Raw genomic sequence first — 14,009 nt, forward strand, 5'->3', positions numbered from 1 at the left:
GGTATTCTAGGGCTGTCAAAGAAGTATTGATCATAGATAATAGACGTATTGATCTTCAATAATCAACTTGGTACCGATATAATATAGATACTTGATAATACATTTGTCATTAACTATGTTAATAATATTTTATTAGTTTGATCACTTTATGTTCTAGTTCACTTTATAACCCTGGTTTAATGCCTGCTTTGTAAATGCTTTAAGGCTCGATGACATTGAGCTAGGTAGGTACTTAAAAGCCGCTTGTTGGCGAATTTACAACCTGCTTGTAAACTCGCCCAGTCTCATTATCGATCAAGCTAACAAGCAGATTGTAAACAATCTACCGAGAAGAGTTGAGAGGCCGGCTTCTTTACACGCTATACGCTGGCGTGTGGGCCTGTCTGCGTCTGAAGAAATAACAATCCAAGACGTGCCTAGGTAAAAAGTTAAAGATAGGCGATCCGATTTTTAATTAAAAATATGTGGCAGATGTTGAGAAATACTCCTGCCTGTATAATTACAGGCTGCCAGAATATTCCCGTGAAGAAATTACGGAAAAAGCTTAAAATGAAGTAGGAAAGCAATGTTTTTGAGAGTTTATTCAGATTATTAGGTTTCAGTAGCCCCGTGTGCGAAGCTTCAGTCACTTTCCAGTTTATGAGTTCCATCAGCAACCAGTTTGTCGGATTTAAGTTTCTGCGTGAGAGGATGGTCAAAGTGTATAGGTAAGTAGGTTTCACTTATTTATGTTGTTAATTAATGTTAACTGTCATGTCATGTGAAAATGCATTGTAGGTACCTATTCTTAATTAAACACCAGGTCGACTGTTCTTACGATGACTTCTTGAAAGCATTTAACAAAATCGATTAATCAAAACCGGGTTTCACCTTTCTGTATCTTCAGGCGCTGTGTACACTCACTGAAGGCAAACATGCACTGACAACGAACACTCTTAGCTCTAGCGTATATAATAAATCAATACTATAAAGTAGGTAGGTAGGTAAAAACTCCATTACCTAGGTAGGTAGGTACTTAACCTGCCTCCCTAGTTGAAAAGTGTTGAAAAAACCTAATCAACACTTATTTTAATAGGTAATATATATTTAATAATATTTATTTTTTAGTTTATTTTAGTAGAACATAATAAATTATGGTTAGTTAATTTTTGGTGGCCATACTGTGAAGCAATACGATGGTATAAAGTTTTATAGTTAAGTTGATAATAATAAAATCGAGGTTCTACTCTGCAATACGCAAAAAAACACGGCCTAATTTTGCCGAACAATATGCGCTCTCTACACTTATCATTACTACGAGGTTGAGGTGTGGGGTCAATGTTTTTGTACCCACTTTATCAGTTTTACTAAATTTATGTATACCTACATGCGGCATGACTATTTAAGAACATTTGACGATGCAAACATTGATTTGGCAGGTTTGACTTTGCTGTCAATTCAATAACTTCAATAATTATAGTGTATTTATTGACATGTATAAATGTCTTATTCCTGGCCATGATATTGAAATTGTGTGCACAGAGTTACGCAGAATGTTACCAGCCGAGTGGTTAAACGTTCTCGTCCGATCACCGAAGTTAAGCAATATCTGGCGCGGATAGTACTTGGATGGGTGGCCGCTTTTTTTTCACACGAAAAAATAAAGCACTCGGCTGGATTTGAACCAATGATTTTTCGGTTACCAGCCGAGCGTGCTAGCTTTGCGCCACGGCATCAAAATTTACAGTGACGATTTTACTTTATACCTAATATTATAATAATTGCGAATTACACAACTAATAATAAGTTGTGAAATTCTATTATTATCCGAGTTGACACGGTCCAAGCACGATCCAAGTACACTTGGACCGAGTGCCATCCAAGCGCACTCGTATGAGACATCTTCATACTAATTATTCCTATCCAAGCTAACTTGGATGTGTAGCGCGGTCCGAGTAGCTTGGATAGGAATAATTAGTATGAAGCTGTCGCTTGGATGGCACTCGGTCCAAGTGTACTTGGATCGTACTTGGACCATGTCAACACGCTTTTAGTAGTTATTTCTTAAATTATTAAGCAATTTATCAATAACATGACGTATTTAAATTTATCAAGACCTGCTTCGATAAAAAAAACTAGCAGATTGTGGTTTCGATCCACGGACCTCTGGGTTATGGGCCCAGGACGCTACCGCTACGCCACCCCGTTGCGTGCTATGAGTAACAAAATTAACGTATATTATAAACTTAGACGACTATCTCTGGGAGAAACAATCGCTCTCTGATATATACATGTTCCAATGTACTTCTGTGTAGCGGAGGTGCTCAGAATCAGACTACTGATGCATTAGAAAGTTTAATACATGGCTGAGCAACAGTTTTTTCATATATTCCTTTGTCTTCCTCTTTGATCCTAATAATATTACATCTTATTTAGCTATGTCCCAATATTGAAGGTCGATTTGGTATAAGTAAATAAAAAGGATTTCAAGTTATATGCATTTATATTTTTCAAAAAATCGATGTTTTTAAAACTAAATATACAATATTATATTAAAACTATGAATTACTCACTCAAAAATCTTTTTTACACAGAGAAAACTTAATAAACTAAATTTTAATAGTAAATATTATGACATTAAAATAATATGCAATAACAAGGTGCGATACTTAAACAAGTTTACATTCTATAACATTTTTTAAAAAATTGTATGTTTATCTTTGACTTAATTAAAAAATATTTTTCTATTTAATGTTTTTAGATACATACATAATATTTATAAATTAATACAGTTTAAATTGCAAAATATTAAAAAATGTCTTAAATTGCAACCTTTGCATTTTTTCGCTATGTGCCACTGGGAGGTAGAGGATTCGCCCCAAGCCGCTCGGCCATCGTGGGCGCTAGTCGATATTATTACTTAGACGGCTCTCACATATAAACTCGGCTGTCTGCCGCACACCCGTAAATCAAACCTTCTAGAAACGTCGATCCGGTGTTGCAAATGAAGACCTTGCCCATCTACCAAGCGACAGTCGCACGTAACCTCTCGAAACGTATAGATATTTGGATGCGGCGATTTGCTTATAGCAGCACCAGTAGTTTTTTCAACCTAAAATCTCTCATTTGACCAATCTGCGAAGCTCTATTTGGCAACGTGTGTTTTGTGAATAACGATGAAGTAACATCGCCGTATTCGGTACGTTGCAGACGTGGCAAGTTGAGGTGTGAGAGCCGGCTTAGGATTTATATATTTATAAACAGACAACGGATAAGAATATTAAAATAATACGTTCAATTTCCGATATCTACACTGTAGGCATGTGTCATTTAAAGGAATTTTGAAAGTAAATGGTTCTTTAAAAAGTTACATGATATGTTTCATATAATACATGTATAATATTATGTGTATATTATAAAATTACATAAACATTAAATCCTGTAAAATAATCGAACATTATAAATGTACGTCAAAATTTGGCAAAAGCGTCATAGTCTATTTTGGATAGAACAGCGGAACAATAAATATCACTGTTTTGAAATAAACTTTGTATTCCTAATTGTTATTTTATTTAGGTTTATTAACTGGATCAATCATAGAAGGAAAAGTACGATATTATTATGATTTATAAAATAAAATAAAAGTAGAAATGATGGTCCAAATAACAGGTGGGTACACAGTACATAATTAAATCCAATTAAATTAAAGCCGAGTTCGACTGAATCAGTGTATTGATAATGGAGGGCGACATTTACAAGATATTATTTTTAAGACAGTGTAAAATCAAATGGTAAATGTTGTGACAGACGAAAAATAAGAATAAAAAAATTTGAAACCTGTAGTCTTTTTCATTTTCAAAAAAGGTAGTTCCCACGCCCCACGTTATATTATGAAAAGACAGTGGCGCATTCAGGATTTTATATTGGGGGGAGCCCAAAGAGGAGAACGTAAATTAGGTCCATAAGCTCTTTTTCTTCTTCATATAATTATTTTTACATATTTTCACAATACACGGCGGTATATTTGTAGTTTCTCTTCGTTTTTATTAAATTTGAGGCATAGTGGCGTGGCGGTAACCGTTGAACGTGTCATCAGCGACTGGCAGATTAGATGTTACTAACAGCGACCATACTGGACATGTGCGACTAGTATGCTAAAACATTATTGAAATAATATCGGCTGTGCTACCCGCTTGGTCTAGAAAGCTACAATATGTACGCCGAATTCTTCTGAAAAAAAATGTTCTTTTGATTTACACGACCACCGACTAGTGGGTGTAGTCGTTCTTTTCGCCGAATGTTTATCGTCGATTTTTGGTATTTAAATTGAGGTTCCAAAATATTAATTGAAAATGGAAAAGTATGATTGCATTTAACTTATACATAAACCTATTCAACACAACACAGCCTAATTTCTCGTTAATCGGCCTTTTGTCTATTGCACTCGGTGTACCTACACCATATATCCTGAAACGGGCCCTAAGGCTGGAATATTTAGCGGGCCCCCGACTTACCGCTAAGATTAAAGGCAGTGTGAAACACTACATTAACGTTCAAATTGTGTTTTAGTTCAAATTAAGGATACTTTACAGTGAATTATTGGCGATTTTTAATAAATTTACTTTAAAAATGGATCTATCGAGTATTGACACATAATAATAAAACCCATTAGTGTTTAATTTTTTTTAAAAGGGTGTTGGAGAATTACAAATCATTTTCTTGTCGTGTTTTTATTTGTCTATGCCTAAGGTATCGTTTGTTGGCTTTCAATTTCAATGTTTAAAATCATTCTGATCATTTTCATATTTAAGGGGTGCCAAGGCCCCTTCCCCCCTCCCCCCGCCCCTTCCTGGGTGCGCCACTGTGAAAAGAAGACAGGCAATATACGATAAATACACTCACCCAATAACAATAATTAGTGGTGAACTTTGGAGCAACTTAATTTAAAAGAGGTAGGAGATCAAATCAGTTCCATTCGACATAATATAAGCACAAAATTACCTCTCGATGAAATGCTGGACAAAGAGCATATCATTTGACGGATATATATGTTATATTTAGTATAAATGTTCAAGGCCACAAAGTAATCCTCAACAGCTTTTTACGTACGAGTTATCGAACATGACTTTTTTTTTAAATCATAGTTTATTGTATTTAATGCTCATTCTGTTATGTTAGTTTATCAGTATACAATGTTTATTTAAACCTTTTACGATCGCGATGACCAAGAATTTTAATAAGCAAATATATCAATGCTAAGTTTTTTTACCTGTATGTATCGTTTTATGCCTTTTGAGACTTATCATCAGCTTGCATTTATATGTGCACACATCGCAATGATATGGTTTTTCTTCAGTATGTATTATTTTATGCTTCTGTAAATTAGAGATGCGCGAAAAACTTTTTGAGCAAACACCGCAATGATATGGTTTTTCACCAGTGTGTATTCTTATATGGTTTTTTAGATTATAGAGTCGTCTGCATTTATATTTGCAATAATCACATTGAAAAGGTCTTTCATCAGTATGTGTTATTCTATGCTTTTCGAGATTATCTTTACTCGAGAAATTTAATAAGCAAACATTGCAAAGATGCGGTTTTTCGCCAGTGTGTATTATTTTATGGTTTTTTAAAGTATCGAGTTGTCTGCATGTATATGTGCATACATCGCATTTATAAAGTTTTTCTTTAGTATGTATTCTCATATGCGAATTAAGATTCACTTTCCTCGAGAAATTTAAAGAGCAAATATCGCAATGAAATGGTTTTTCACCAGTGTGTATTCTTTTATGGGTTTTGAGAACATAGAGTTGCCTGCATTTATATTCGCATTCATCGCATTGATAAGGTTTTTCGTCAGTGTGCGTCATTCTATGTGTTTTGAGATTAGCTTTCCTTGAAAATTTACACGAGCACACATCGCATTGATATATTGTTTCATTAATATTTGTGATATACGATTTTTCGTTGATATGTGTCTTTTGGTGTGTTTTGAGATGACTTGACTGCAAAAATGTATCAGGACAAGAATCGCATCGATACGGTCTTTCGCCAGTGTGTGACCTCATATGAGTTTTAAGGCAACCCCGTCGAATGCTTTTATATGAACAAACACTACAATGGTAACGTTTGTCATTAGCATGAATCCCTTTATGTGCTTTAAGATTATCAATTCTCAAGCATTTAAATGAGCAAACATCACAGTGATATGATTTTTCATCTGTGTGTATTTTATTATGTGTACTGCACATATTAGACAACTTACATGAAATAATGTGAGTATTTAAACTACTCCTAGATTCGAATACTCCGTAACAATCGCTACATATGAAATAACGTGGAAAATCTATTACACATTTCAGCACAATTCGTACCACCTTCGGCAACAACGAGGTTTGTATTTCTTGCTTGACGTTTGGTTCAACTATAGTTATCTCAGGATTCTGTGTTATCCCCTCAATGATTTCTTTGGATGCAGATTCCGAGTATTTTTTGAGGATATCTCCATTAAATGACGTGGTGGGTAGTGGATATTCATCCTTATTGCAACTCTCTATGAAATATCGCTGAGTACAACCCTACAAAAAGATTATAACTGTAAAGTTAATTTCAAATCTTGATAGAAAATATACAACATAATAATTAAAATAAAACAAAATAATATTATAGTAAAAGGTACATAGCACCACTTATTTGTATATTTGTAGGCACCATTTGACAACGTCTCTTTAAAGCGGACGAAACCGGGCATGACTAAAAATTTTATTTAACTTTTTTTTAAACTCGATTTTTTTTTTAAATATGTTGAACATTACAAATAATTAATTTAAGACGTTCTCAATATGACATTAAAAAAATATATATTAAAACAGCATTATATAAAAAAAATAGACCAGTATTAATTTATTAAACAGTAAAAAAGGGTAAATACAAAAAAAAAATAGATACAAGTACACCGAATGAGCTAAGCAGACGCTAGTTTAGGAATTAATTAAACAATGACCACCTATATTCGTCCTCACGCAGGTGAAATATCTCAATATCCGAAGTGATTCAGTTGAACAAAGTTACTGTCCTTCCAATTGGTATAACAAATAGCAGGTTAGTCCTATATCTTTGGAGAACAAACAACTGATCCTTCCGATTTCTACGATAGTTATCAGGGACACGCGGGTAAATACTACCAAGAATGGCAGAATTGTCATTTTCACCGCGGATAAGTCGGAAAATAATACGTGGTCAAATATAAATATCGTCTAGTGTTTAAACTACAGTATATAAGAATACCTTAGAGGAAGCCAGTCGGACAAAGCCACTGATAGAAATCATACAAACTCAAGTCAAGAATTCTCAAAAAAAAATATTGTAATGTTTGGATTATTGTTCCTGTGACTTAAATCACTTTAGCTACCGTAAATAAACTTTAAGTGTGTAACCATATAACAGTATTAGTAATGGCGGACTGTATATTATAAAATTGAAGATCGGCGTTCCTTCACGTATCGATGCAATTCTCTAATAAAGCTCTTTCACAATAACACGAAAATGTACCTTTTGGTACCTAAACGCGATGATATTTTGTTTCGATTATAAATACAATACAACGTACCTCTTTTACTGTACCGCATTTTGGAGCAGAGCATTTAGTGTTAGGGTCACCATCATGAAATTGGTGAAAAGCGTCATTAACAATCTCGTCTTTAATTGTGCCACCCTGAAACTCGATGGGGAATTCATTTTCATTCTCAGAATTAACTTTGACCAACCTCGTTCCCGGGATCTAAAAATAACACAATATTTTATAAGTGCAGGCAGTACTTTTTATAACCACGTTTTATAAGCTCGTATTCTTGTTTGTCCAGTACTAATTTTTTCTTGTGTGTCCAGTACATTTTTTTTCTTGTTTGCCCAAAATTTGTATTGGACGATTGAAGATTTTAAACTAACTTCCCGACTAGCTAGACATTTGAAACTTTTAGAATATATCAGAACACGACGACAATGTATTCTTTTAATACTTTTAGCCATTTTTAAGCAGAATATAATTCATTTTCATTTCATTTTCCATTCATTATATTTTATTTTTTTTCAATTCATTTTTATATGGAAAGTTATTATTGTTGGTTGCTAAGGGGGGCCCTAGCAACTAAATTATTAATATTTTTTTTCTTTCGACCATGTCCGATCCTAATATGATGATATCGACCTCGAAGGTGTGGAGGTTTGTATTGATAGATTTTGTTTTTAAGGGAAATGGATGTCAGCTCCTTGTTCAACCTATTATGTCCATACTCTGTTGAAAATATGTACTTGCCAGACCCAGGATTCAAACCCGAGACCCACGACGCAATAGGACAATGCTTAAGCCGCGCGGCTATCCTGGGTGTTATTAATATATACGTGCGTTACTATGTCTAAATTTCAGTATTCTATATTTATTCAGTATTTCTATTAAAACAAAAAGTTTTTATTAATACATAGAATTGTCAAGTTCATACGATTCAACAGAAATTTTTAAAACGTGGTTTATAAAAAGTTCTTTTTATCTTGTAATTATTTATGATTGTGACATCTTTATCAAAATCATCTTCTCGTATCGTTTCTTCATGATATCTTGAGTCAACGAAGGCTGACGTATTTGGTCAAGCAGTGCGTAAGGCGCTAGCCTTCCACACAGGAGTTCTGGGTTCGACCCGATGAGGACACAATATAATTATGTAATTTTCTCAAAGCCTGGCTGTCTGTAATTGTTCAAATTTACTAACCATCTTGTACGAAAAAACAAAGACATGTCGTATCAAAGTATCCCTAATATTCGGCGGAGAAATCAATTTTCAAAGCTCAAAAGTCGAGCCATACAGGCATTTAGAGACTTGTAACGCAAACCTTAAAAACTTGAATAACTACAAGTATGTAAGTGTTACAAATTCCTTTATATTTGTATTTAATATTTTAAAAAATTCCATCTAATTAGCCCTTTACTGCATAGTGTCGCAAATTTGCGACATTTCAAACTATTTCGATATAGCCAATGCCATCTGTGTAAATTATCAAATATTATCCTTTTTCGATGTCTAGAAAATTGTTTTACCATAAACATCCTACTTTACCGATTTTGTTTCGACATTTCAAGAAATAAAGCATTTCTGCATTACAGTCTCTGCATTTCTGCTTTGACAGTTGACGAATTCGTATGTACGCGAAAATCCGCATTTGTAAATAAATAAAAAAAAATATACAGAAGATTGAAATTGGTTGAATAAAAATATCTACACATCAAATAAGGTGTGTACATTAGTTTTTTATAATTGTTTTCATTTGGTTTTGTATTTTGTCATACTAAAATGTAAGATTTCCAAAAGTCGTAAATCTGCGACACCACGCAGTAACATACAAAATTTAATGAAATTTTCGAAAAATAATTTTTTCATTATTTTTTCTTCATTCACAAGGCATTTTGACACCAAGAAAAAATAAAAATTTTCAAAAAAAAAAATCATGCATTAAAGGGTTAAGATATAATATATTTACTTGGTGGAATTATGATTTCACAAAAAGCGTATATTATACAATTAAACGGTTTCTTTATCAGATGAGTTAATTGTATTGGTCAGCTAGAAGATCAATGCGAGATATCATAAGCATATGAACCTAATCAAAGTTCTTCATAATATGAAGAATTGATTTAGTTATATAGTTCCAATAATCATTAAATTTAATCACAATACTATCTATACACAACATTGTCTACTTCGCGGAAAACCGTCATTACTCTGAAAAGTTGTGATATTTTTATTCGATCCTCCATTCGCCGCCTTTTATAATGTGCCATCCTTATGCAACGCATGACCTGCCTGTCCTCACAACACGTCGGTGCCTAACATATACAATTTAACGTACCTCATGTACTGGTGGATAATTTGCATATGAGCACCCAGGTTGAGGTTCTTCGATATAACAAAACGGGTGCGATATGTCTCCGACAAACTCGCTCTTGACATCATCAGCGTGACGGTCAATCTCGGGTTTAATATCAGTCAGGTCTGTTGCTGGGTACTAAAATGAAACCACATAATAAATTGCTTACAATCATATAACAAGTTTCCCTTAAAAATATAATTTTCGTAAGGGATTTTAGAATGGACACGCAAATGTGTAAACGTCGCTTTTGTGGATTACTTAACACTTTCACTTCCATATATACATACCAGGGATATATCTTCGGATTGAATCGAGTATATTTGCAAGTACTTATATTATTCTCTGTGAGTTAAATTGAGAGCTGCCCGCGCACACCGTTACGAAAGTGCGCAACAGTATGAAGTTAGCTACGAATCAGTCAGCTGTATACAAACGCAACTTTGATAGTAGAATTGATCCGTTTCCTTGGCATTGTCGGCCATTTGCAATTCCTTACGTAAACAAACGATTAAACATCAGAATGACAGTTGTTACTTTAAAAATAAAGACAACGAGAAATAATTATATAATTAAGTAATACAAGTTAAAGTATATATAAATAAACCAACGGCCCTTCAATAAGCGGCTCTTTTTCTTGAGTGTGTAATTTAACAAGATAATTAAGAGCTAGTCGAAGAATCCAGGTTATCACAAGTTTTGTTTTTTTTTTGTTACGCCAAAGAAGTATAACTTCTAACGCGCGTACATAAGTAAACACATCGGTTTTTTTTTATTACACATTTTCTACATTTAACACGTCGTCTAAAAGTCTAATCGAAACACGACGATTACAAAACATTCCGTTGAAGTAATAAAATAACATGTCAACGGCACACTTGCTTTTCCCTTCACTACCCGTTATGCATGCGTATACCGTGGTGTATCAAACGTTGGGCGCAATTTAATGTTGTGCTGAAAGAGTCTTATGATATGAGCAACTTCCCGAGACCGTCTTCAGCGTAGGTATAGGTAAATCATTCTACAGTGGCACCATAGGCGATTCGCGCGTGTTTTGAATTGCTTACGACAATGCCTGTTTCAATGCTAGCAAATAATACCACTACAACTGCAAGCCGTATTTGCCGTACCCATGGTGCCACTGTAAAACGATTTACCTATACACTAGAGTGTGCGTTTCCAATTATGGTATAATAAATACATTACTGACAGACCTCGATTAGAAAAGTGTAATTAAATCAGAGTATAGACTCAACAGCTTGAGCAAGTGGCTAACATTCATTTCCCGTAGGTAAAAACAAAAATCTTTTAGTACAAACTCCACTCTGTGGAGGCCCATAATGGTATGATCTTATTAGCATCGCACATTGTCGGTAATACATAATGATTATACCTATTAATAATATAATCAGATTATATTGTAAAATAATCATAATAATATGGTGTTACCTACGGCTAAAAAGAAGCCAAACTTCACAATTTATTGAACTATTACATTCCTATGATTGATACATTACGAAATAACAAATCAAAGAGAAATATTCCTACTGTTATATTAAGTAATACCAAATTAGACACTTATCTTTAATCGATTATTTTGATTGATAATCCATGTGAATTCTTTTATAAACACAATCGTAACTGTCAAATTGTATGATGAACGAAATTAGTCGTCAAAAAACTAACCTCAAAATTGCAAGTGGATTCGTCGATATTCTCCTTCTTTACAATCGTGTCAAGGCTGACAAAATGATTAATCGGTACACCAGAACAATGCTGTCTTCCTGTATCAGATTCCTCCATATTACACTCGCGTTTTGCATCCATAATTATTTATTGTATTGCCAACGTGTCACGTTAGGGCCATAGACAAAAGACTATATAGGTATTCTAGGGCTGTCAAAGAAGTATTGATCATAGATAATAGACGTATTGATCTTCAATAATCAACTTGGTACCGATATAATATAGATACTTGATAATACATTTGTCATTAACTATGTTAATAATATTTTATTAGTTTGATCACTTTATGTTCTAGTTCACTTTATAACCCTGGTTTAATGCCTGCTTTGTAAATGCTTTAAGGCTCGATGACATTGAGCTAGGTAGGTACTTAAAAGCCGCTTGTTGGCGAATTTACAACCTGCTTGTAAACTCGCCCAGTCTCATTATCGATCAAGCTAACAAGCAGATTGTAAACAATCTACCGAGAAGAGTTGAGAGGCCGGCTTCTTTACACGCTATACGCTGGCGTGTGGGCCTGTCTGCGTCTGAAGAAATAACAATCCAAGACGTGCCTAGGTAAAAAGTTAAAGATAGGCGATCCGATTTTTAATTAAAAATATGTGGCAGATGTTGAGAAATACTCCTGCCTGTATAATTACAGGCTGCCAGAATATTCCCGTGAAGAAATTACGGAAAAAGCTTAAAATGAAGTAGGAAAGCAATGTTTTTGAGAGTTTATTCAGATTATTAGGTTTCAGTAGCCCCGTGTGCGAAGCTTCAGTCACTTTCCAGTTTATGAGTTCCATCAGCAACCAGTTTGTCGGATTTAAGTTTCTGCGTGAGAGGATGGTCAAAGTGTATAGGTAAGTAGGTTTCACTTATTTATGTTGTTAATTAATGTTAACTGTCATGTCATGTGAAAATGCATTGTAGGTACCTATTCTTAATTAAACACCAGGTCGACTGTTCTTACGATGACTTCTTGAAAGCATTTAACAAAATCGATTAATCAAAACCGGGTTTCACCTTTCTGTATCTTCAGGCGCTGTGTACACTCACTGAAGGCAAACATGCACTGACAACGAACACTCTTAGCTCTAGCGTATATAATAAATCAATACTATAAAGTAGGTAGGTAGGTAAAAACTCCATTACCTAGGTAGGTAGGTACTTAACCTGCCTCCCTAGTTGAAAAGTGTTGAAAAAACCTAATCAACACTTATTTTAATAGGTAATATATATTTAATAATATTTATTTTTTAGTTTATTTTAGTAGAACATAATAAATTATGGTTAGTTAATTTTTGGTGGCCATACTGTGAAGCAATACGATGGTATAAAGTTTTATAGTTAAGTTGATAATAATAAAATCGAGGTTCTACTCTGCAATACGCAAAAAAACACGGCCTAATTTTGCCGAACAATATGCGCTCTCTACACTTATCATTACTACGAGGTTGAGGTGTGGGGTCAATGTTTTTGTACCCACTTTATCAGTTTTACTAAATTTATGTATACCTACATGCGGCATGACTATTTAAGAACATTTGACGATGCAAACATTGATTTGGCAGGTTTGACTTTGCTGTCAATTCAATAACTTCAATAATTATAGTGTATTTATTGACATGTATAAATGTCTTATTCCTGGCCATGATATTGAAATTGTGTGCACAGAGTTACGCAGAATGTTACCAGCCGAGTGGTTAAACGTTCTCGTCCGATCACCGAAGTTAAGCAATATCTGGCGCGGATAGTACTTGGATGGGTGGCCGCTTTTTTTTCACACGAAAAAATAAAGCACTCGGCTGGATTTGAACCAATGATTTTTCGGTTACCAGCCGAGCGTGCTAGCTTTGCGCCACGGCATCAAAATTTACAGTGACGATTTTACTTTATACCTAATATTATAATAATTGCGAATTACACAACTAATAATAAGTTGTGAAATTCTATTATTATCCGAGTTGACACGGTCCAAGCACGATCCAAGTACACTTGGACCGAGTGCCATCCAAGCGCACTCGTATGAGACATCTTCATACTAATTATTCCTATCCAAGCTAACTTGGATGTGTAGCGCGGTCCGAGTAGCTTGGATAGGAATAATTAGTATGAAGCTGTCGCTTGGATGGCACTCGGTCCAAGTGTACTTGGATCGTACTTGGACCATGTCAACACGCTTTTAGTAGTTATTTCTTAAATTATTAAGCAATTTATCAATAACATGACGTATTTAAATTTATCAAGACCTGCTTCGATAAAAAAAACTAGCAGATTGTGGTTTCGATCCACGGACCTCTGGGTTATGGGCCCAGGACGCTACCGCTACGCCACCCCGTTGCGTGCTATGAGTAACAAAATTAACGTATATTATAAACTTA

The 14,009-nt window shown here is 34.4% G+C and overlaps 1 protein-coding gene across 1 annotated transcript; it reads right to left on the reverse strand.

Annotated features, from left to right (window-relative positions):
- Nucleotides 1–2,150: 2,150 nt before the first annotated feature.
- Nucleotides 2,151–11,740, reverse strand: LOC147077234 (uncharacterized). The gene is made up of 5 exons (XM_085941032.1): nucleotides 11,584–11,740; nucleotides 9,880–10,035; nucleotides 7,589–7,759; nucleotides 5,562–6,557; nucleotides 2,151–2,192 (listed from the first exon to the last, which is right to left on the reverse strand). Exons 1-5 carry the CDS (start codon nucleotides 11,722–11,724, stop codon nucleotides 2,151–2,153), a joined length of 1,506 nt encoding a protein of 501 aa, XP_085797158.1. The 5' UTR covers nucleotides 11,725–11,740.
- Between the last annotated feature and the right edge of the window lie 2,269 nt (nucleotides 11,741–14,009).

The sequence above is a fragment of the Rhyacophila brunnea genome, unplaced genomic scaffold (genome assembly GCF_057557595.1).
Source record: "Rhyacophila brunnea isolate RB1 unplaced genomic scaffold, BYU_Rbru_1.0 scaffold_13, whole genome shotgun sequence".
Lineage (NCBI taxonomy): Eukaryota > Metazoa > Arthropoda > Insecta > Trichoptera > Rhyacophilidae > Rhyacophila > Rhyacophila brunnea.

Excerpts from the sequence above, each read along its gene's own strand:
- LOC147077234 (XM_085941032.1), bottom strand. The coding sequence starts at position 11,724 with ATGGATGCAAAACGCGAGTGTAATATGGAGGAATCTGATACAGGAAGA. Across the intron at positions 10,036-11,583 it reads AATCCACTTGCAATTTTGAG|TACCCAGCAACAGACCTGAC; the intron begins GTTAGTTTTTTG and ends GTTTCATTTTAG. Across the intron at positions 6,558-7,588 it reads AATGCGGTACAGTAAAAGAG|GGTTGTACTCAGCGATATTT; the intron begins GTACGTTGTATT and ends ATCTTTTTGTAG.